This window comes from Cynoglossus semilaevis, chromosome 17 (assembly GCF_000523025.1).
Source record: "Cynoglossus semilaevis isolate Cse_v1.0 chromosome 17, Cse_v1.0, whole genome shotgun sequence".
In the NCBI taxonomy this organism is placed as follows: Eukaryota; Metazoa; Chordata; class Actinopteri; order Pleuronectiformes; family Cynoglossidae; genus Cynoglossus; species Cynoglossus semilaevis.
The window spans coordinates 11,167,080-11,187,048 of record NC_024323.1 but is presented as its reverse complement, the minus strand read 5'-3'; the positions used below and the strand labels follow the sequence as shown (position 1 = coordinate 11,187,048).

General features: G+C 41.5%; 4 protein-coding genes across 9 annotated transcripts; 1 reads left to right on the top strand and 3 right to left on the bottom strand.

Moving 5' to 3' along the window:
* Positions 1–1,098: 1,098 nt before the first annotated feature.
* ccdc97 (coiled-coil domain containing 97) lies at positions 1,099–5,312 on the top strand. Of its 3 annotated transcripts, XR_003052504.1 has the most exons (11): positions 1,099–1,191; positions 1,242–1,554; positions 1,654–1,830; positions 2,136–2,295; positions 2,570–2,658; positions 2,972–3,167; positions 3,266–3,389; positions 3,516–3,656; positions 3,738–3,850; positions 4,806–4,862; positions 5,171–5,312. XR_003052504.1 is itself a non-coding variant. In XM_008330154.3 (10 exons), the coding sequence occupies exons 2-9, from the start codon at positions 1,417–1,419 to the stop codon at positions 4,813–4,815; spliced, it is 1,035 nt and encodes a 344-aa protein (XP_008328376.1). In that variant the 5' UTR covers positions 1,099–1,191; positions 1,242–1,416; the 3' UTR covers positions 4,816–4,862; positions 5,171–5,312. The 3 variants fall into 3 exon arrangements, 2 of the variants coding, with proteins under 2 accessions (XP_008328376.1, XP_024920521.1); XM_008330154.3 differs by lacking the exon at positions 3,738–3,850; XM_025064753.1 differs by lacking the exons at positions 4,806–4,862; positions 5,171–5,312 and having other exon boundaries at positions 3,738–3,867.
* On the bottom strand, positions 5,091–8,904 carry LOC103393258 (uncharacterized). The gene is made up of 4 exons (XM_008330152.3): positions 7,540–8,904; positions 7,372–7,440; positions 6,651–6,943; positions 5,091–6,069 (listed from the first exon to the last, which is right to left on the bottom strand). The coding sequence occupies exons 1-4, from the start codon at positions 7,739–7,741 to the stop codon at positions 5,185–5,187; spliced, it is 1,449 nt and encodes a 482-aa protein (XP_008328374.2). The 5' UTR covers positions 7,742–8,904; the 3' UTR covers positions 5,091–5,184.
* Positions 8,905–9,057: 153 nt separating this feature from the next.
* sp100.1 (SP110 nuclear antigen, tandem duplicate 1) lies at positions 9,058–16,085 on the bottom strand. Of its 4 annotated transcripts, XM_025064749.1 has the most exons (21): positions 16,011–16,085; positions 15,724–15,835; positions 15,570–15,644; positions 15,328–15,468; positions 14,260–15,244; positions 13,950–14,122; positions 13,323–13,497; positions 12,970–13,206; positions 12,778–12,897; positions 12,519–12,652; positions 12,349–12,405; positions 12,214–12,250; positions 11,951–12,064; positions 11,630–11,782; positions 11,281–11,420; positions 10,713–10,781; positions 10,404–10,534; positions 10,117–10,228; positions 9,963–10,037; positions 9,721–9,861; positions 9,058–9,637 (listed from the first exon to the last, which is right to left on the bottom strand). In XM_025064749.1, the coding sequence occupies exons 6-21, from the start codon at positions 14,091–14,093 to the stop codon at positions 9,524–9,526; spliced, it is 1,953 nt and encodes a 650-aa protein (XP_024920517.1). In that variant the 5' UTR covers positions 14,094–14,122; positions 14,260–15,244; positions 15,328–15,468; positions 15,570–15,644; positions 15,724–15,835; positions 16,011–16,085; the 3' UTR covers positions 9,058–9,523. The 4 variants fall into 4 exon arrangements, with proteins under 4 accessions (XP_024920517.1, XP_024920516.1, XP_024920518.1 ...); XM_025064748.1 differs by having other exon boundaries at positions 13,950–15,244; XM_025064750.1 differs by having other exon boundaries at positions 11,630–11,779; positions 13,950–15,244.
* On the bottom strand, positions 15,131–19,963 carry LOC103393270 (nuclear body protein SP140-like). The gene is made up of 15 exons (XM_025064522.1): positions 19,532–19,963; positions 18,947–19,121; positions 18,609–18,845; positions 18,417–18,536; positions 18,158–18,291; positions 17,988–18,044; positions 17,853–17,889; positions 17,560–17,712; positions 17,304–17,417; positions 16,955–17,094; positions 16,350–16,418; positions 16,080–16,160; positions 15,570–15,644; positions 15,328–15,468; positions 15,131–15,244 (listed from the first exon to the last, which is right to left on the bottom strand). The coding sequence occupies exons 1-15, from the start codon at positions 19,673–19,675 to the stop codon at positions 15,131–15,133; spliced, it is 1,791 nt and encodes a 596-aa protein (XP_024920290.1). The 5' UTR covers positions 19,676–19,963.
* Positions 19,964–19,969: the final 6 nt, after the last annotated feature.

Genomic DNA, 19,969 nt, shown 5'->3' with positions numbered 1-19,969 from the left:
AACTTTGCTCTGAGCCGTGTATTGGCGTAATCAACACACTCACGTGTGTTATTCTTGGTTCTATTCACAGGTTGTTTAAAAATACACTGTCATGAATCACACCCCCACACACACCCTCACACACACTCACTGTGCATTTAAACATGCAGTCGCACAAACTCAACAGTCGTGTTAGTCCCAGGCAACGACTTGAGCTCTGAACATAGTATAAAATGATGGAGTGGTACATCGACCAGACCAGTAACAGTAGCAGTTTAGTCCTTAACTCTTACTTGGCATAACATTTTATCTATTTTCTCTCCTTAAATCTCAACCTCAGTCACTTATTCTGTAGATAATCTTGTCTGAAACTACGCAAAACTTTTGCAGATTTCCCTAATTCTCATCTTATGAAGCAATACTTTCCCTTTATTTAGAAGGTTTGGTTTCGTTATTTGGCTTTTTATTTCCATCTTTCTCACCTGGGGCCAGTGTTGTAGTGCATGAAATTGGATAAGATTTCTCCGATTCAGCACTGTGGGTTTGACTTTTTCTAGGCAGTACATTTCCTACGACTCTGTGCGGATAATTATCCACGTTAGACACAGCTTCGCATGTTCGGTGATAACATCGTTAAAAAGCTGCTGCTGCTGCTGTTATTTTTGGCCCAAACAAAGTAACAGTGTGACTCACTGCAGCTCGCTGTTCATAGTAACGTAAACACTGTCACGACTCATCCACTAGGCGGATTTCAGACCAGATGTCTACGAACGTGGACATTTAGCAAACACTTTGTTTTTTAAAAAAAGATGCTGTTTTTAAGTCAACTTCAGAATACTACGGTGTCTGGATGTGAACAGATGTAAAATATTACGTTAAATACTGCAGTCAACGGAAAACAGGAAGGTTGAATTGGTTTTCAGTGGCAAATTCATTCGCTGTAAAGTGGCTCAAGTGGAAAATAGGCTTTAAATCCCAATAATTTTATTGGATAACCAGATCACTCTGTTGAAGCAAGCTGTATTGTATGTTGCTAAAATCTACCGCAAGAGGGCGACAGAACCACGTGTTTCAGGAAACGGCCGGAACCATTGTTTCGGATAGGATAGAACAGGGGAGTCATAAACTTTGACGGACCAAGATGGCGACAGGAAATACATGCGATTTCAAACATAAGCTTGTATAGCTTGCACATTTAAACTAATTATGCACCTTTTAAAAACTATTATCATTTATTGAAAATTCAGAGCGGTGTTTCGGCATATTACCTATTATATAACTATTACCATTAATTGAAAATTCAGAGCGGTGTTTCGGCAACATCCAGAGGCATTTAGGAAAAGAATTCATCTCGATTTAAGTCGCTGCAACGTGCAGTGAACGTCGTTGTTGTGAGGCTGTGGACACAGGTGACGTATCCGATTAAACCTTGTAAAAATGTGGGGGGAAATTGAACCTCGAGTTACTACAGAGGTTAATGTGTGTGAAAAACTGGACAAGAATGAACAGCAACCAGAAGTGTCGGTTGTGGCTTCGTCACACAGCTGCACACAGCAAACGCTGCAGAAGACTCAGGTGAGGGTGGAGTGACGCTGTGACATGTATGCGAAACAATTCAGTGTTTAAGCAGCTAATGTTTGTTTTTGTTTGTTTGTCTGTTTTCTTCTGTTTCAGGGTCAGGGCCATGTGAAGTCCCGTTTTTTTAACGCTATGATAGAGGCCGTAGCCCAGAGTGGGAGCCTGGTGAAGAGCCAGCAGATCGGAGACGCTGAGCTGACCCTGGAGGAGCGAAGAGAGGAGCTGTTGTGTCAGTACAGAAGCAAACCGCTGGTTTTCCTGGAGAGGTATCATGTATGTTCACACAGTATACACGCACGTTTGCTTCAGTTGTACCTGTTATGATGTACAAGCCAATCGAAGTATAAGATAAATGAATAGAACACCTTAGTGTTAAAGAATTGGGATTGTTTATTAGGAGGATTGCGGGTTCAAAACCCTTCTGTGGACTATGGCGTATTATCAATCACAAACAGTCACACATTAACCTCATTTACACAATGTTTTTTATTATTCTCAAGAAACATCACAACATGCTGCCATGGTTAAAAATAACTTTTGTTTGTTTTGTTGTTGTTTTTTATATACTTTCCACCCAGGCTTGTCTGAAGCCCCAGCACTTGTCTGCCTTTGTCCACGTCAGCTCAGACCCACGGGCCCAGCACTACAGCAAAGTGATACGGAGACGGGCTGCAGAATGTACCAACAGAACCAGGGTCCGAAACCAGCGCTACGCTGCCCTCAGGGCACTACAGAAGGGTATGCTGCAGAAATATATTTGTGAAACCACGTACTGGGGCAGTGGTGGATTGGTGGTTGAGGAAGTGGACTTGGGTCTGGAAGGTTTCAGGTTTGAGTCCAACAGCCACTGCGGTGCCTCGCCCCCGTTCACTTTGGTGATGGGTAAAATGCAGAGGTCACATTTGATTGTGTGCTGTGTCACAATGACAAGTAGTTCACGTTCCTTTCCTTTTCCTGTTCTGTAGATCAACGTGAGCTAATACTGATGCCTTCTGTTCTGTTCTCTTCATAGAGGGCGAGTATTTCAGTGAGGAACAGATGCGAATGAGAGCTCCTCTGCTTTATGAACAGTACATTGGACGATACCTGACAGATGAAGAGGTGAGATTGACGGTTTTTTATAAGTACTTTATTGTATATTCTATGGTGATATATACATACACATATATATACACATATATATATATTTGTGTGTCTACATATGTGTATATATATATACATATATGTATATACATATGTTTATGTATATATGTATGTATATACATATATGTTTATGTATATATGTATGTATATACATATATGTTTATGTATATATGTATGTATATACATATATGTTTATGTATATATGTATGTATATACATATATGTTTATGTATATATACATATATATTTATATATTATTTTTTTTGCTTTAGGTTTTGGAGCGTTCCCAGGAAGCCATGTTGGATGGCAGCAAAGGGGATTCAGGAACATCAGCAGGAGGTGCAGGGGGGCTGGCTCACCTCCTATTGAACTCCTATCAGGAGGGTCTCATCCAGAATCGTCTGCAGGAGGAGCAGGAGGAAGAGGAGTGTGCACAGGAAGAGGAAGAAGATGACGAGGAAGATGACGGTGTGTACAGATTAAACACACAACACAGGTTTATGTCATGGATATTTTAGATTTTAAATTTTTTTTTTTCACCTTATGTCTCTTCGTTCCTCTTTAAGATAATGGAGTCCACAAGACAGACTGGGAGCCCACGCCTGAGGAGAAGGCTTTGCTCAGGGAAGAGTTCATAAGTCAGATGCATCAGCACTTCCTGGATGGCAAAGACAAGGATTTCAACTACAGGTCAGTTTCCTCAGAATCGTCCATTTTAAGGAAAATAAAAACATAGTAACGTCACATATTAAATTTTATGAAATATGTATGATTTAAAAGAAACAACTCTGTATTCTATTGTGTTTGTGTTTACAGTGAGGTGGACGAGAACCCGGACTATGACAACTTGGACATTGTCAGCAGAGATGCTGAGGATAAATACTTTGATGAAGATGAAGAGGAGGAGGAAGAGGAAGAAGAGGAGGACACAGAAGAAGATATAACAGATTTGCCAATGTAATTAAATAAAATGCAAATGGCAGATCAAATGTAAAGCCCACTGAGTAGTCATGCTTTTGTCGCTTCGGTGTTGTGCAGGTTAGCTCCCGTGCAGACCTGAAAAGGGAACAAAACGGAAGTCGTTTCACCAGTTTTCGTTAACACCTACCTTCGTTTCAGGGACGTGCTACTCATCACCGTTTCCTGTCAAAGTAAACGCCATGTTTGTTATTTTCTGAGAAGCAAAAGTCAGCACGAATATTGATTCTGTACTTTGCACCACCCTCTAGTGGACATATCAGAAACAGATGTGCCCCATGAACAGAGAGCACAGACAATGTTAAAAGACATGTCCTGGTACAAAGTGTCAGAATTAAGGATTCCCTTTGACAAACAAGTTTCTTTTTTTACAGAAATTAATCGAAAGTAAGTTTCCAGTCCTTCCAGTTTTTGTTTCTAAGCGACATCACTTACTCTTACAGTCAGGCTCAGCTATGCACACACCCGTTTGCGTGCTATCTGCTTGCCAAAAACACAATAATTATTAGCTTTCACCAAAGGGAACCAGACAGAGATACAATTTATGAAAAAAAAAACCCTATCTGGCGGCAGAGGGGAGATATTAACATTTTATGTCTTTGTTCTGGCAAACCGCCATGGCCAACCACTTTATGATTTTGTACTAGCTGTCCTTGTATTCATGTTCAAGAAGAGAACACCTGGAGCAAACGGGGATTTCACTGAGAATCTGTCACAGGCATAAAGTAGGACATAATTTATCTGTAGCTCAACACATTTTTTAAATTAAAAATGCCCGGCAGTTTAAAGTTGTCAAGTGATTAAATGTTATTTTGACACAGGTTTTTAAGACGTGCATTACAAGTACATGATGTCTAAAAACCTGTGGTAAGTAACATTTCCTGACCAGAGGACAGTTGCATCATGGGAAGCCTGTGTAACCAGTTTTTAAAAGATGGTTGTGGACATTTTTAAGAGCATCCACCAGGGGCAGAATTCAAAGCCATAATCGTTCTAATAACAGTTCTGCATCTGCATCTAATAACAGTTCTGCATCTGTCCTGATTCAGGAAATGTTTTTCTGGAATGTTAAAAAAGGGAAAATACAACATTCGACTTGTTCTGATTTTTTCCTCTTCTCTCCATTAGTACCTTGTAGGTCAACAGCAGTTGGTGGTCGTTGTTGATCCGGACCTGAACGATCTGGTATGGAAATTGTTTTTGTGATTCGCATAATTGATTTGGCCAAAGGTTTTACACTGGATGCCCTTTCTGAGGCAACCCCTCACCATTTATCCGGGCTTGGGGCTGACACTATAAAACACAGGCTTGTGCATCCTAGTCGCTGGTTTTTACACACTTTATCTTGTGAAAATATTGGGGTGGGGGGAGAGGGGGATTGTCTTAATGTTCACCAGGCTGTTCTGTGGGGTGGGGGGAATTGTCTTAATGTTCACCAGGCTGTTCTTATCTAATGGCTTTTAAATAATCCACACTTGACTTCTGGTTTGCAGCCTTGCAGATGACATCACTTCCTGTCAGCCAGCCGTTGCAGAAGAGCAATGACTGTGTCCTGTTTGGAGGAGAGCAGCTCCAGAGCTGTCGCTATCCTTCCCAGGGATTCTGCCATCCGCACCTCCCTCCGCTCACGCCTCCTCTCCCTGGCTTCAATCCTACGACGAGCCACTTGGTCCAGAAAGGTCTGCTCCTCCTGACGCTTCATGATCTCCTGGTGCAGAGACATGTTGCTCAGGTCTTCGTTTCCCATTTGCTTTTGAGCTTCTGAGCTGCCTGAAGCGGCCGATGACGGTAACGTGGTGGCAGCAGCGGAAGACGTGAGACAGGAGGACATGGGGGCGAAAGAGGAGGAGAGACCGAGGAGTTTCTGACTGCTGCTGACTGGAGCTGCACTCAGGCGAAAAGGTATGACCCCTGCTGAGAAGGAGGAGGCTTTGCGGCCTGCGTAGCGTGACGTTTTGATGTCTGTGTTTGCAGGTGATCCGAGGGAAGAAGACGACGAAGAAGTGGCTGCTTCTGTAAAAGAAGGCGAAGAGATGAAGGACGGGGACGGCACGATGGTGGCGGGATGAATACTGGTTGTCACGATGTCCCCATTGAGGACGATGAGGGGCTTGACATCTGGAGTGTTCGTAGGACTGATGGTCACCGTGGCTACAGGAGCCATCGCCGGACTGCTGCCCATAATTTGACTGCTCGTGGCGACAGAGTCCAAAGACGTAGGTAAGACAAAGTCACTGTTGGGGCAGATGATGGTCGTAGGCTGTGGAAGCTGTGGTTTTGAGACGATTTTTGTCAAAGGACAGGAGGTTGTGGAGGCAGAACTGCCGCCCTTGGTTCTTTTGTTGTTGAGGACCTGGGAGCCGACAGTGTCACAGAGGGTGGCGTCCATCAACTGGTGACAGAACAGAGAGACACACAGAAATATCAGGTCATTACAGTTGTCTCCATCACTGGGTCTGGGTCATGAACTCACAGCTCAACGCTCTTCACACCAGAGTTTCACAACCTGTTCTGAGCTACGGTACATGCTCTTCACAACCTGTTCTGAGCTACGGTACATATTTTTACTTCAGGAAAAAAAAATCCCATGATGCACCAGCACACACAAATTTCACTCTAAGTGTGTGAAATAAAACGAAATGACTGAATGAAGTCGTCCTGAGGATAAATGTAATGCAATGAAAATGTAAAAATGTCTTAATTTTTACAGACTTCTTTACAGCAACATCTACAACGTAGTACTGAAAGTATTTTGAATAGGACTGGGTATCGCCAAGTACCTTGCATTTACCTTGGATACTATCGCAATTTGCTGCCAACGATAATATTACAATACAGCAATTGTACTATAATCATGACCAGACACAGCAACTGAATTACTAATATAATATGATAATATGATCCCCAGTGTGGAATTCAAAGTATATATTATTTTCAATGATATATTTAATATATGGTTTGGAGAAGACTTACGTCGAAGAATTCCCAGGACGTTTTTGCATGTCCCGTCTCCCGGCTGCGGTCCTTCACCCTCTTGTACGTGACAATGAGGTTGTTCCATTTGCGACGGATTTTTTCCACAGGAAGCATGTGTCCCTTGGAGGCCATCTCTTCCTGGACGCTCTGGAAGAGCTGTGAGCGTTCCCTGGTCTCGTACAGGCCCCAGCGTCGTCCGACGGCCTCGATCAAACACAGAACAGCTTTGGAGGAGAAATCTGAGCTGGAGGGAAGTGTCTTTTCTGGAGGAGCCGGTGGCATCGCCGAAGCTAAGAAATGAAAACAAAGAATGAAAAAGTAAGAAAAACAAAATCACGTACAAGTATTGAAATGTAACCCTAAACTGTTTTTTGTTTGTTTGTTTTGATAATTCTGAAACACAATAACACAAATGGGCGTTTCTAGCACCCCCTGCAGGGAAGTGAGGAGCAGACGTAGTTTATTTTTTTCCTATAAATTTAGATTTAAAGCAAACTAAAACATGAACATTTGAAGTGATTCTAAAAAAGTGTCTATAAACTTTAATTTTTGTTTGTTTTTTTAACAAATACATTCTTGATACATTTCAGGCTTTTAGGCAAAATGCACATATTTTATTCATAAAAAATCCGTATGTAATTGCAGTTATAACGCTACGGATATCTTCGGTTCTTGTGGCAGTGGAGTGGTCGTAGTTGGCGCAGAACCTTGCAGTTACCTGGAGCTATCTTCAGGTACGTTTTTGCATCTCCCGAGGAACCGAAGAACCTGTCAGTGTTCACAGGATCTAAGAACGGAGCACATCGAAAGCTGTGTTACAATAACAACATCAGTGCGGACACGGACTCCCCTACATCATGTGAACCCACGTTGCATTGTCACTCACACAGCAGCACAGGAGTGGCTGTCGCAGCTGCCTGCAGCTCCTCTGCAGTCTGATGCTCTCCTCCTCCTCCCCCTCCTCCCGGTTCTCCCTTGCATGCAGGCGGTTCCTGGCTGCACAAACCCGAGGATGCAGGAGTGCTTTCGTCCACAGCTTCACTCTTCACGTGCATCGTGGCGTGGCCTCCTTGCTGATTACCCTCCATGGCTGAAACTGAGACAAAATGACAATAAGCGGAACGATGGCGGGAGAGGGAGACGTGCGTCTGTCTGCGCAGGCGTTGATTTTTTTGGGGGAAAAAAAAAAGTTTGGACCGGTCTGTCAGTCCAAATGCGGTCTTTGGCTCAACTTCAGCCAGTTTCGTGCGTGACGGACACTCAACGTCAACGTATTCTCGTCGCTTTTTATTCACGACCAGAATGGCTGCGCGGTTCCAAGTAGAGCGAATGGATGCGCAGAGCGGCTGCGCAGCTCCCTGCACACATTTGCTGCTGCTCCTGGCATTCTGGTCAGTGACGTCAGCTCGCCGCTCTTACACTGTGCGTCTTTATATACATGTGTATATGGCAAAGGCTTGGAACTACACCACCAATGTGTGTGTATTTTTAACGGAAATAATAATTCATTACCCCCCATCACTCCCCTCCACCCCCCCCGCACGCCCTCTATCACAGCTCTATTATAATGTGTTCAATGGCCTAAATGTACACTTTTTTTTCCAGCTAGAGCTTGAGACATTTTTATCAGTGCAAAATACATCCTATACAATATTATAATTTTTTTTTAACCCAGTAACATGTACGTATCTCGCCTTTTACCGCCACAAAACAAACAAAACTCTATAGTACCCAAGACATGAGCTAAATCTGAAAAGTATTTATCTTAATTCTTCCACATTTGACATAAAAGAAGCAGATCAGGTACAACGAGGTATGACCTGATGTCAAATTAAACTGTCATTGTAAACAAGTCTCTGTAAAACCAACAACTCCTGTGGATTATACGGCCACCTGTGACCAAAACATGAAAATAATAATAATAAACACTCCACCGCTAAACAAACAGATTTTACATCACAATCCAGCATGCGGCAGACCAACAGCCTTTCTCAGCACTGAGTTTCTGTAGCAGTAAAGCAACCAAATGTTAAAACCTAGAGTACAACACGACTCAATTACCATGAATGTATATTCTACATCGTACAACTCCATGTGCAGGTGGAACCTTGACCCGAATCTCTCTTGAGATTTTCTGCACTCGGTTAATCGATATGAATATCGTGCATATGTGCATATTGCACAGCATGGTAAACACTAGTAACATCATTTAAGTAAAGTCGAATAAAAACGTGGGACGAAATCTTTAATTTGCGTGACGCGGGCAAAGGTTAAAATTGCTGTGCAATACAACGTAACGCGGGACAGGTGGTCTCTAGGTGGCACTAATGCAACTCCAAGGATGTGAACCCAGAATGGAAATAAATAATGGAAGCAATTAAAAATGCATGTTTAGCAAACTGTATAAAAGAGAACTTTTTTATTTAGTGAAATTACAACACCCATCATCATGATTGGAACGACGTAGACACACAAACTTAAAGATACTTGGGAAAAAAACATTAGAATGACTAACTGTACTGACTGTAACGTCTGATAAAAAGTAAACCAAGACCAATATTAGAAATCCAAACAAAAAATCTTGAGATTTATAAACTTCCTCCACCAAACACATTTAAAATTATAATCCCAAAACACAACAAGAATCAAGTTAAATAGCGTTAAAAACCCAATATATTTTCCTCAACATCAACACATTAAAAACAATTTTCAAAGTGGCATGAATCTGAGTACAAGAGTACTCAGTGTGTACTCTTGTACACATTACCTGATGTGTGTTATTGTCACTTTCCTCTAAATACTAAAAACAACCAGTAAGAAAACCAACAAAGATTCTGTCTCTGAACATTCTACAACCGTTCACTTTGGCTTTAATTCTGTTCAAAACAGTCAACGCTCTCGTCATTAATGCGAAACACAGCCTTAAATTTTATGTTGACCAAGTCCTTTAGTTGTTTGAGCCAAGCAATGAATTCAGGATTATCCTGCAAAAGAACAGAGAAGACCTCGTCAATGACTTGAAATAGTCAGAGGTCGGGATGCTGACCTGTTAAAGACGGGTTCTTACTTGATTCTCGGAGGCAGAGTTAGTGAAAGTGAGTCTGATGTCATCTAAAATATCTCCAACCCATTGGTATTTTTTCTTCTCTAGTTTGTCTGCTACAATGTCTAAACTCTCCCGGATGTGGTTGTCTCTGTCCAGCTGTGGCTGTGAAGTGAAAAGAAGTGAAATGTTTCACACTTTGTGACACCATTGTCATCAGTTTGACAGGCTGTGTTTGACAAAAATAAGAAGAACCAGAGACTTACATCAGGGCTGGGGTTTAAAGCAGGTGCTCGCATTTCCTCAGCGGTGAGCAGACACAGGAGGAAACACTGACATTCCTGGTGTTGAAGAAGAGGAGCAGATTAGAGAGTGGGCAGAGTGAGTGACACTGACAGAGGTGTGGTGCAGTTTCCTCACCAACATGTGATATGAAACAGAGAGTGACATGGCTGCGTCCATTCCCCGCTCAGGATGCTGTAGCCAATCCTGATTGGCTATACAGAAAGTACACATCCACTTGCGTCTTTCCCTGTGGGGAGTGGGGTGGGGTGGGGGGGTTGATTATTACTATATTGAACGTTATCATTTCTAGCATCCAGACCCGCAGCACAATTATACGTTCAACAACGCTGTGCACACGTACAAAATGTCAGCATGTATTACAATAACCGCAGTATTTATGGCTTTCTGAAAATTCTGCTCACTTCACAGTGGCATCCTCCACGTGTGGCAGGTGACATTGTTGGTGAAAAGAGCGTGGGCAGTTATCGCACATCACCATCAGATCTCCATCTTTTCTACACACACAACACTCATCATCATTTTTCTGATTTTCCTGCAGAGACAAAAAAAAACAACAAAAAAACACGACGTCTGGGTTCAGTTCATGCAACTAAAATGAAAACATTTAAAGGAATAAAAATCTTTGTTTCTCACTGGGTTTCAAACCCCTTTTAAGCAGGTTGAAAAAGAAATTCTGATCAGTCTTCAGTCAGATAGTTTAAGAAACTTACCAGATCTTTTTGATCTGAGCTGCACAACCTGCACTGGCAGAGCAGTGGGTGGATCTTCAGGATGCCTTTCTGAAAAAGGATTGTAATTAAATACCGGAGCAAAATCAAGTAAATTGTAAGGAAAATTACAAAAATGGCTCTACAATTAAATCCTAGAATCTAGAAATATGAATTGCTAAGTACATTTACACGTGTAGTTGGAATTTGAACTGGTGAAAATCTGAAAATATTTGTTTTGGCACCCTCTGTTGGTAAAACTCAAACACACGTGTACCTGATGTTCAGACAAATCACTTGTAAATACATAAGAAAAGATTACTGACAGTTTCGTGCTCTATTACATCTATATTTTAAACGGGCCTTCCCAGTGCTGTCAGCTTTGAGCTTGGGAGTCCTAGAACAAGGCACAGGTTCCTCAGGATGAGGTTCTGGTTCCTGGAACCTAGAAACCTCCTTGTTTTTCTGGGATAATTTTTTTTGACTATTCTGTTTTCTTTACAGTGAAAACTGCTGTTTAAAAATACAGCGTAAAAAAATGAACTAGAGAGCAAATATTAGTGAGTGTTACCTCGATGAGTGCATGTAATGGTTCTCCCTCACACTTGATGTCTTTCTTCCAGGAGATGTCTGTCTGACATGTCGCCTCCTTCGTGAACTCCAGGGGGCTCAACCAGGTCTTCTCCGTACGAATACACTTATCACACGAGCCTGAAGGTAAGAAAAGGTGAGGATTGTTTGAGAGGTATGATCAGTTAAAGTCATGTCAATTACTGAACACATCACTCCAGTAAACGGTCTGTTTACACACCTTTTGTTTTCGTTGCCTTTAAAATTCACAGACCTCAGTAATAGACGTAGTTAACGAATGATATTTTTCCACCTGTCACTCTATGGTATGAGTTAAAAGTAAATGTTACCTGAGGCAAATCTCTGTTGGTGTAATGTTCCAGTTAAACCTTCACATGTGACTGTGAACACTTGGCACCCTTCTGCACTCTGCTCTACCTGCTTGTCACTCTCTCCACCTTTAGCTGCAACACAATGATGACATGGAACTGGGATGAAACCTGCTGCAGAAAAAGGCCACGCTTAAAAAAAAAAAAAAACTACATGTGGTCATGAACAAAGAGAATTTCCTGACCAACTACCTTTAAGCTTCCTTAAACATCTTTTCTGCAACTTAAAAAAATGTATCTCACGCCCATCAAAAATGTATTCTCATTAATAAGGAGCTGCACCTGAGACACCTGCAGAACTTGTTTGGTTGCCACAGGAATTATTGCCCTGGGTTTCCACGTCATCATCATCATCATCCTGCCCCTCCTCTTCATCCTTCTCTTCTGTCTCAGACACTAAAATGAGATGGTAATTCCATATTAGTTAGCCTTAGCTTAATTACCCATTAAGTCCACTGGTCTGCATCAGCAAATAAAGGTACCAGGCAAAAAATGTTTGCTGACATCAGTCAAAAACACCACAGTCTTACAATCACACAACTGACCTGTCAGTGTAGAACCAGGGAGCAAGGATTTCCTGACCTGTAGAGAAGAAAGGAGAGGAGACCAAAAAAAATAAGCATTACTGAGTCAGTAACTCAATTCAAATCAATCATTTCCAATGTGTTTCTTTTTTTTACCGCCATTGATTGTGTTCGCTTTCTTCTTCTGTAATTTGGTGATTTTAGGTGACCCTCCTGATATTAAAAAAAGAGTTTCCAGGATAGTAATGAAAAAACAAACAACCCAACGACATCAGTCTTTCTACACTGTTTATCTGCATGGTTCTAAAGATAGTCAAAACAGACACCTGGAAAAGCTTCGCCAGTGGAGTCCCACGGTACAGAATGCTGGTCTTCCAGTTCTTCGACCTCTCCTTTCCGGCAAACTTCTCAAATTCACTGGGAGTAAACCACTTTCTGTCAACTTTGATACACTTTTCCCCTGGATGGAGAGATGAGAGAGTTTATGTTCACCTCAACAACAACAAAAATGTCACCTTATTTTGGCTATAAAAGGTGGATATAACACTATTTGTTGTGTTGTAACTTTGAACGTGTCCCTCTGACCTTTTGCCAGTCTTTCTTTACTCAGTATCCCACTCTGGGATCCACAGGTCACGGGAAGCTGGGACTTGAAGAGGGCCCCCGACGAAATGTCCTTCTTTTCTCCTTTCTTCAGAGGTGAACCTAGTAATGACAGAATTAACAGATTATTATCTTGTAACAAGAGAGTCAAACTCCAGGTGGGAGGTGACTTACTGAAGGAGACTCTGTTGGACCTCCGCTTCTGACCTGGAGTGGACTGAGATGACGGACCAGGCTGCTGCTCATTCTTATCACACGTGCTGCCATTTTCTTGTTGCTTCTTCTTCTTTTTTGGTGAGATAACTTCCTCCTCATCTTCCTCCTCATCATCAGAAGACACATTCCTTTTCCTGTCACTCGTCTCTTTCTTTCCCACAGGTGGGGGAATCTGTGTGTCAGAACCATAAGACCCTGCAAAAACAAGAGTTCAAAAATGATATTGTGTACAAATTGACATTTTTAAATAAAACTCACACTAACAGCAGGCGAAGACAATGAGCACAATGACACATTTTAGTGACTCTCACCATCCATGAGGCTCTGGTGCAACATTTTCAGTGACGGGTACCTGTTCATCATTACGTCTTTAAAAAGACATTTCCAGAAGAGGTGGATGTGCTCAGACTGCTCCCTCTCAAACCAATCCAAAAGGTCGTAGAGGGAGTTTATGATCTTGTCTTTGCTTCTCATGTTAGTCAGTTTCTGCAAAAACACATGTACACACATATATGTATGTACATATATATAATATATATATTATATATATGTACATATGTATTAATGTGTGTATATATATACATATATTTATTTGTGTATAAATAATAATACATATATACTATAGACATAGATACAAATTTCCTAGAATGTCTTCATAAATGTACTTGGGTCTTGTCAGTTGCTGTAAAAAGTTGATTTTATCCAGAATAAAATTAACTTCTCACCCCCCCCCCCCCCCCCCAACCCTCCGGAGGGGGGGTGTGGGTGTGGTTTTCGCTCAGTGTGACACCTATACAAACAAGTCACTTGTAAAGTCATAAACCCCTCTAAATTTCCCGCTCAGTGGCTGAAAAACGGCGCCTTTCGGAAACAGGATGTGACGTTTGAGCGCTTGTATATACGTATCTATATGCTGGTTCTTATAATGAACGGCTCACCTTATATCTGTCCTCGGGAATCAGGTTGTGGTCCTTGAGCTGACAGAGGAGAGTGTGCGGCTTCTCGATGCAGGACAGCTCCGTTTTGTGATAGTGGAGAAACTGCAGCAACTCAGTAGGTTCCATGACATTCAAGAGGTCCATCACTGACCAGGTTCCGGGGCAACACTTAGCTGTAAACGTTGAAGGTACACGATTACTCGTGGTACAGGAAGTATTCGTAGTCTTAGATGTGCACCCAAGCAGTCTCCGATCCGCTTTCTAAAATCGCTTCCGGTAATCCGGACATATCTACCTGTCATAGCCCTACCTTAATGACGTTTTGAAAGTGAAACTTATGTTTGTGTCGTTCCTCGCAATTCCGGATATTTCCAGCAGGGATCACGATTGGACAGTATGAGTGCAAACTGAACAAAGTTCGTCCTTCCTCTCTGCAAAGTTGAACAATATCACCATGTACACATTTACGGATTTATGTGGTTTTGTTAACACTCTGGTAGTTTTATTTTCTAAAGTAATGTTGACAAAATCCGTTTTAGATAGTGTATGTTGTTTGTGAAGCTTTGTGAGATATTAGCGGACAGATGCTAATTAAGTCAGCCGTTACAACGGAACTTTAATAAAAAGAAAACAGTCCTAATAGATATTGATTATCAATCGCATGTATGTGTACGGGTAACATTAACAACCGAAGTGATTAAGTATAAGAAAGTTTATTTAAATTCCAGTCGCCTTTGTTTTAAATACTAAAACATTGAAGACCAAAACTGCCATGTATGAAAAACTGAACACACATCCTTTAATACCTATCCACACATTACATAGTTGAATAAAAGAAACCAGATAATGATTTTATTAAAAAAAAGAAATAAAGAAAGAAAAAGAAATAGATCTCAAGGACCAACAGGACCAGGATTTTCATTGATTGGAAAAAAACAAAACAAAACAAAAAATAGATTGTTCAAAAGTACCTGCTGGTCCAGTAACACATACTTAGTACGAGAGTACTCAGTGTGTACTCTTGTACACATTCCCTGATATGTGTTATTGTCACTTTCCTCTAAATACGATCAACAACCAGTAAGAAAACCAACAAAGAATTTTGGGTCATCTTTCATGGCTTCACCGTTTTCTTCAACAAGATTCTGTCTCTGAACATTCTACAACAGTTCACTTTGGCTTTAATTCTGTTCAAAACAGTCAACGCTCTCGTCATTAATGTAAAAAACAGCCTTAAATTTTATGTTGACCAAGTCCTTTAGTTGTTTGAGCCAAGCAAGGAATTCAGGATTATCCTGCAAAAGAACAGAGAAGACCTCGTCAATGACTTGAAATAGTCAGAGGTTGGGATGCTGACCTGTTAAAGACGGGTTCTTACTTGATTCTCGGAGGCAGAGTTAGTGAAAGTGAGTCTGATGTCATCTAAAAAATCTCCAACCCTTTGGTATTTTTTCTTCTCTAGTTTGTCTGCTACAATGTCTAAACTCTTCCGGATGTGGTTGTCTCTGTCCAGATGTGGCTGTGAAGTGAAAAGAAGTGAAATGTTTCACACTTTGTGACACCATTGTCATCAGTTTGACAGGCTGTGTTGGACAAAAATAAGAAGAACCAGAGACTTACATCAGGGCTGGGGTTTAAAGCAGGTGCTCGCATTTCCTCAGCGGTGAGCAGACACAGGAGGAAACACTGACATTCCTGGTGTTGAAGAAGAGGAGCAGATTAGAGAGTGGGCAGAGTGAGTGACACTGACAGAGGTGTGGTGCAGTTTCCTCACCAACATGTGATATGAAACAGAGAGTGACATGGCTGCGTCCATTCCCCGCTCAGGATGCTGTAGCCAATCCTGATTGGCTATACAGAAAGTACACATCCACTTGCGTCTTTCCCTGTGGGGAGTGGGGTGGGGTGGGGGGGTTGATTATTACTATATTGAACGTTATCATTTCTAGCATCCAGACCCGCAGCACAATTATACGTTCAACAACGCTGTGCACACGTACAAAATGTCAGCATGTATTACAATAACCGCAGTATTTATGGCTTTCTGAAAATTCTGCTCACTTCACAGTGGCATCCTCCACGTGTGGCAGGTGACATTGTTGGTGAAAAGAGCGTGGGCAGTTATCGCACATCACCATCAGAGTTATCGCACATCACCAGCTTTCCACTTTCTCTACACACACAACACTCGTCATCATTTTTCTGATTGTCCTGCAGAGACAAAAAAAAAAAAAACACAACGTCTGGGTTCAGTTCTTGCAACTAAAATGAAACATTTAAAGGAATAAAAATCTTTGTTTTTCAACTGGGTTTCAAACCCCTTTTAAGCTGTACAAAACTCAGTGAAAGTTGAAAAAGAAATTCTGATCAGTCTTCACTCAGATAGTTTAAGAAACTTACCAGATCTTTTTGATCTAAGCTGCACAACCTGCACGGGCAGAGACGTGAGTGGATCTTCAGGATGCCTTTCTGAAAAGGACAATACTGACTTTTTTTCATCCTTCTTTCAGGGACAAGAATTGTAATTAAATACTGGAGCAAAATCAAGTAAAATTTAAGAAAATTTTCAAAAGTGGCTGTACAATTAAATCCTAGAATCAGTATGAATTGCTTAGTACATTTACACATGTGTAGTTGGAATTTGAACTGGTGAAAGTTTTTAAATATTTGTTTTGGCACCCTCTGTTGGTAAAACCCAAACACACGTGTACCTGATGTTCAGACAAATCACTTGTAAATGCATAAGAAAAGATTACTGACAGTTTAGTGCTCTATTACATCTATATTTTAAACGGGCCTTCCCAGTGCTGTCAGCTTTGAGCTTGGGAGTCCTAGAACAAGGCACAGGTTCCTCAGGATGAGGTTCTGGTTCCTGGAACCCAGAAACCTCCTTGTTTTTCTGGGACAATTTTTTTTGACTATTCTGTTTTCTTTACAGTGAAAACTGCTGTTTAAAAATACAGTGTAAAAAAATTAACTAGAGAGCAAATATTAGTGAGTGTTACCTCGATGAGTGCATGTAATGGTTCTCCCTCACACTTGATGTCTTTCCTCCAGGAGATGTCTGTCTGACACGTCGCCTCCTTCGTGAACTCCATGGGGCTCAACCAGGTCTTCTCCGTACGAATACACTTACCACACGAGCCTGAAGGTAAGAAAAGGTGAGGATTGTTTGAGAGGTATGATCAGTTAAAGTCATGTCAATTACTGAACAGATCACTCCAGTAAACGGTCTGTTTACACACCTTTTGTTTTCGTTGCCTTTAAAATTCACAGACCTCAGTAAAAGACGTAGTTAACGAATGATATTCTTCCACCTGTCACTCTATGGTATGAGTTAGAAGTAAATGTTACCTGAGGCAAATCTCCGTTGGTGTAATGTTCCAGTTAAACCTTCACATGTGACTGTGAACACTTGGCACCCTTCTGCACTCTGCTCTACCTGCTTGTCACTCTCTCCACCTTTAGCTGCAACACAATGATGACATGGAACTGTGATGAAACCTGCTGCAGAAAAAGGCCACGCTGAAACCTTGAACATCTTTTCTGCAACTTAAAAAATGTATCTCACGCCCATCAAAAATGTATTCTCATTAATAAGGAGCTGCACCTGAGACACCTGCAGAACTTGTTTGGTTGCCACAGGAATTATTGCCTCTGTGGGTTTCCACGTCATCATCATCATCCTGCCCCTCCTCTTCATCCTCCTCCTCCTCTTCTTCATGCTCCTCCTCCTCTTCATCCTCCTCTTCTGTCTCAGACACTAAAATGAGACGATAATTCCATATCAATTAGCCTTACCCATTAAGTCCACTGGTCTGCATCAGCAAATAAAGGTACCAGGCAAAAAATGTTTGCTGACATCAGTCAAAAACACCACAGTCTTACAATCACACAACTGACCTGTCAGTGTAGAACCAGGGAACAAGGATTTCCTGACCTGTAGAGAAGAAAGGAGAGGAGACCAAAAAAAATAAGCATTACTGAGTCAGTAACTCAATTCAAATCAATCATTTCCAATGTGTTTCTTTTTTTTACCGCCATTGATTGTGTTCGCTTTCTTCTTCTGTAATTTGGTGATTTTAGGTGACCCTCCTGATATTAAAAAAAGAGTTTCCAGGATAGTAATGAAAAAACAAACAACCCAACGACATCAGTCTTTCTACACTGTTTATCTGCATGGTTCTAAAGATAGTCAAAACAGACACCTGGAAAAGCTTCGCCAGTGGAGTCCCACGGTACAGAATGCTGGTCTTCCAGTTCTTCGACCTCTCCTTTCCGGCAAACTTCTCAAATTCACTGGGAGTAAACCACTTTCTGTCAACTGTGATACACTTTTCCCCTGGATGGAGAGATGAGAGAGTTTATGTTCACCTCAACAACAACAAAAATGTCACCTTATTTTGGCTATAAAAGGTGGATATAACACTATTTGTTGTGTTGTAACTTTGAACGTGTCCCTCTGACCTTTTGCCAGTCTTTCTCTACTCAGTATCCCACTCTGGGATCCACAGGTCACGTGAAGCTGGGACTTGAAGAGGGCCCACGACGAAATGTCCTTCTTTTCTCCTTTCTTCAGAGGTGAACCTAGTAATGACAGAATTAACAGATTATTATCTTGTAACAAGAGAGTCAAACTCCAGGTGGGAGGTGACTTACTGAAGGAGACTCTGTTGGACCTCCGCTTCTGACCTGGAGTGGACTGAGATGACGGACCAGGCTGCTGCTCATTCTTATCACACGTGCTGCCATTTTCTTGTTGCTTCTTCTTCTTTTTTGGTGAGATAACTTCCTCCTCATCTTCCTCCTCATCATCAGAAGACACATTCCTTTTCCTGTCACTCGTCTCTTTCTTTCCCACAGGTGGGGGAATCTGTGTGTCAGAACCATAAGACCCTGCAAAAACAAGAGTTCAAAAACGATATTGTGACATTTTTAAATAACACTAACAGCAGGCGAAGACAATGAGCACAATGACACATTTTAGTGACTCTCACCATCCATGAGGCTGCGGTGCAACATTTTCAGTGACGGGTACGTGTTCATGACTACGTCTTTAAAAAGACATTTCCAGAAGAGGTGGATGTGCTCAGACTGCTCCCTCTCAAACCAATCCAAAAGCTCGTAGAGGGACTTTTTGATGTAGTCTTTGCTTCTCATGTTAGTCAGTTTCTGCAAAAACACATGTACACACATATATGTATGTACATATATATAATATATATATTATATATATGTACATATGTATTAATGTGTGTATATATATACATATATTTATTTGTGTATAAATAATAATACATATATACTATAGACATAGATACAAATTTCCTAGAATGTCTTCATAAATGTACTTGGGTCTTGTCAGTTGATTTTATTCTCATAAACATGACTCTAATCCCGGAGGGGGGTGTGGTTTTCGCTCAGTGTGACACCTATACAAACAAGTCACTTGTACAGTCATAAACCCCTCCTCCAAATTTCCCGCTCAGTGGCTGAAAAACGGCGCCTTCGCAAACAGGATGTGACGTTTGAGCGGTTGTATATACGTATCTATATGCTGGTTCTTATAATGTACAGCTCACCTTATGTTTGTCCTCGGGAATCAGGTTGTGGTCCTTGAGCTGACTGAGGAGAGTGTGCGGCTTCTCGATGCAGGACAGCTCCGTTTTGTGATAGTGGAGAAACTGCAGCAACTCAGTAGATTCCAGGAAATTCAGGGGGTCCATCACTGACCAGGTTCCGGGGCAACACTTAGCTGTAAACGTTGAAGGTACACGATTACTCGTGGTACAGGAAGTATTCGTAGTCTTAGATGTGCACCCAAACAGTCTCCGATACCACTTCCGGTAATCTAGACATTTCCTCCTCTCATATCCCTAGTTTAGTGACGTTTTGAAAGTGAAACTTATGTTATTGTGTCGTTCCTCGCAATTCCGAACATTTCCAGCAGGGAGCACGATTGGACAGTATGAGTGAAACACAGGGACACAGTACAGAAACAGTCGCCGTTACATGTTGAG

What these genes read in the sequence shown, in the direction of transcription:
- ccdc97 (XM_025064753.1), top strand. Translation starts at nt 1,417, where the DNA reads ATGTGGGGGGAAATTGAACCTCGAGTTACTACAGAGGTTAATGTGTGT. An exon ending in CCTCAGGGCACTACAGAAGG is followed by an intron (nt 2,296 to 2,569) that starts GTATGCTGCAGA and finishes TTCTCTTCATAG; the next exon opens with AGGGCGAGTATTTCAGTGAG. An exon ending in GACAAGGATTTCAACTACAG is followed by an intron (nt 3,390 to 3,515) that starts GTCAGTTTCCTC and finishes TTGTGTTTACAG; the next exon opens with TGAGGTGGACGAGAACCCGG.
- LOC103393258 (XM_008330152.3), bottom strand. Translation starts at nt 7,741, where the DNA reads ATGGAGGGTAATCAGCAAGGAGGCCACGCCACGATGCACGTGAAGAGT. An exon ending in GTACCTGAAGATAGCTCCAG is followed by an intron (nt 6,944 to 7,371) that starts GTAACTGCAAGG and finishes TTCATTTCTTAG; the next exon opens with CTTCGGCGATGCCACCGGCT. An exon ending in CGTCCTGGGAATTCTTCGAC is followed by an intron (nt 6,070 to 6,650) that starts GTAAGTCTTCTC and finishes TTCTGTCACCAG; the next exon opens with TTGATGGACGCCACCCTCTG.
- sp100.1 (XM_025064748.1), bottom strand. Translation starts at nt 14,093, where the DNA reads ATGGACCTCTTGAATGTCATGGAACCTACTGAGTTGCTGCAGTTTCTC. An exon ending in CTGTTTCATATCACATGTTG is followed by an intron (nt 10,038 to 10,116) that starts GTGAGGAAACTG and finishes CTTCAACACCAG; the next exon opens with GAATGTCAGTGTTTCCTCCT. An exon ending in CTTTAAACCCCAGCCCTGAT is followed by an intron (nt 9,862 to 9,962) that starts GTAAGTCTCTGG and finishes TTCACTTCACAG; the next exon opens with CCACAGCTGGACAGAGACAA.
- LOC103393270 (XM_025064522.1), bottom strand. Translation starts at nt 19,675, where the DNA reads ATGGACCCCCTGAATTTCCTGGAATCTACTGAGTTGCTGCAGTTTCTC. An exon ending in GCACCGCAGCCTCATGGATG is followed by an intron (nt 18,846 to 18,946) that starts GTGAGAGTCACT and finishes TTGTTTTTGCAG; the next exon opens with GGTCTTATGGTTCTGACACA. An exon ending in ACTCTGCCTCCGAGAATCAA is followed by an intron (nt 15,245 to 15,327) that starts GTAAGAACCCGT and finishes GTTCTTTTGCAG; the next exon opens with GATAATCCTGAATTCCTTGC.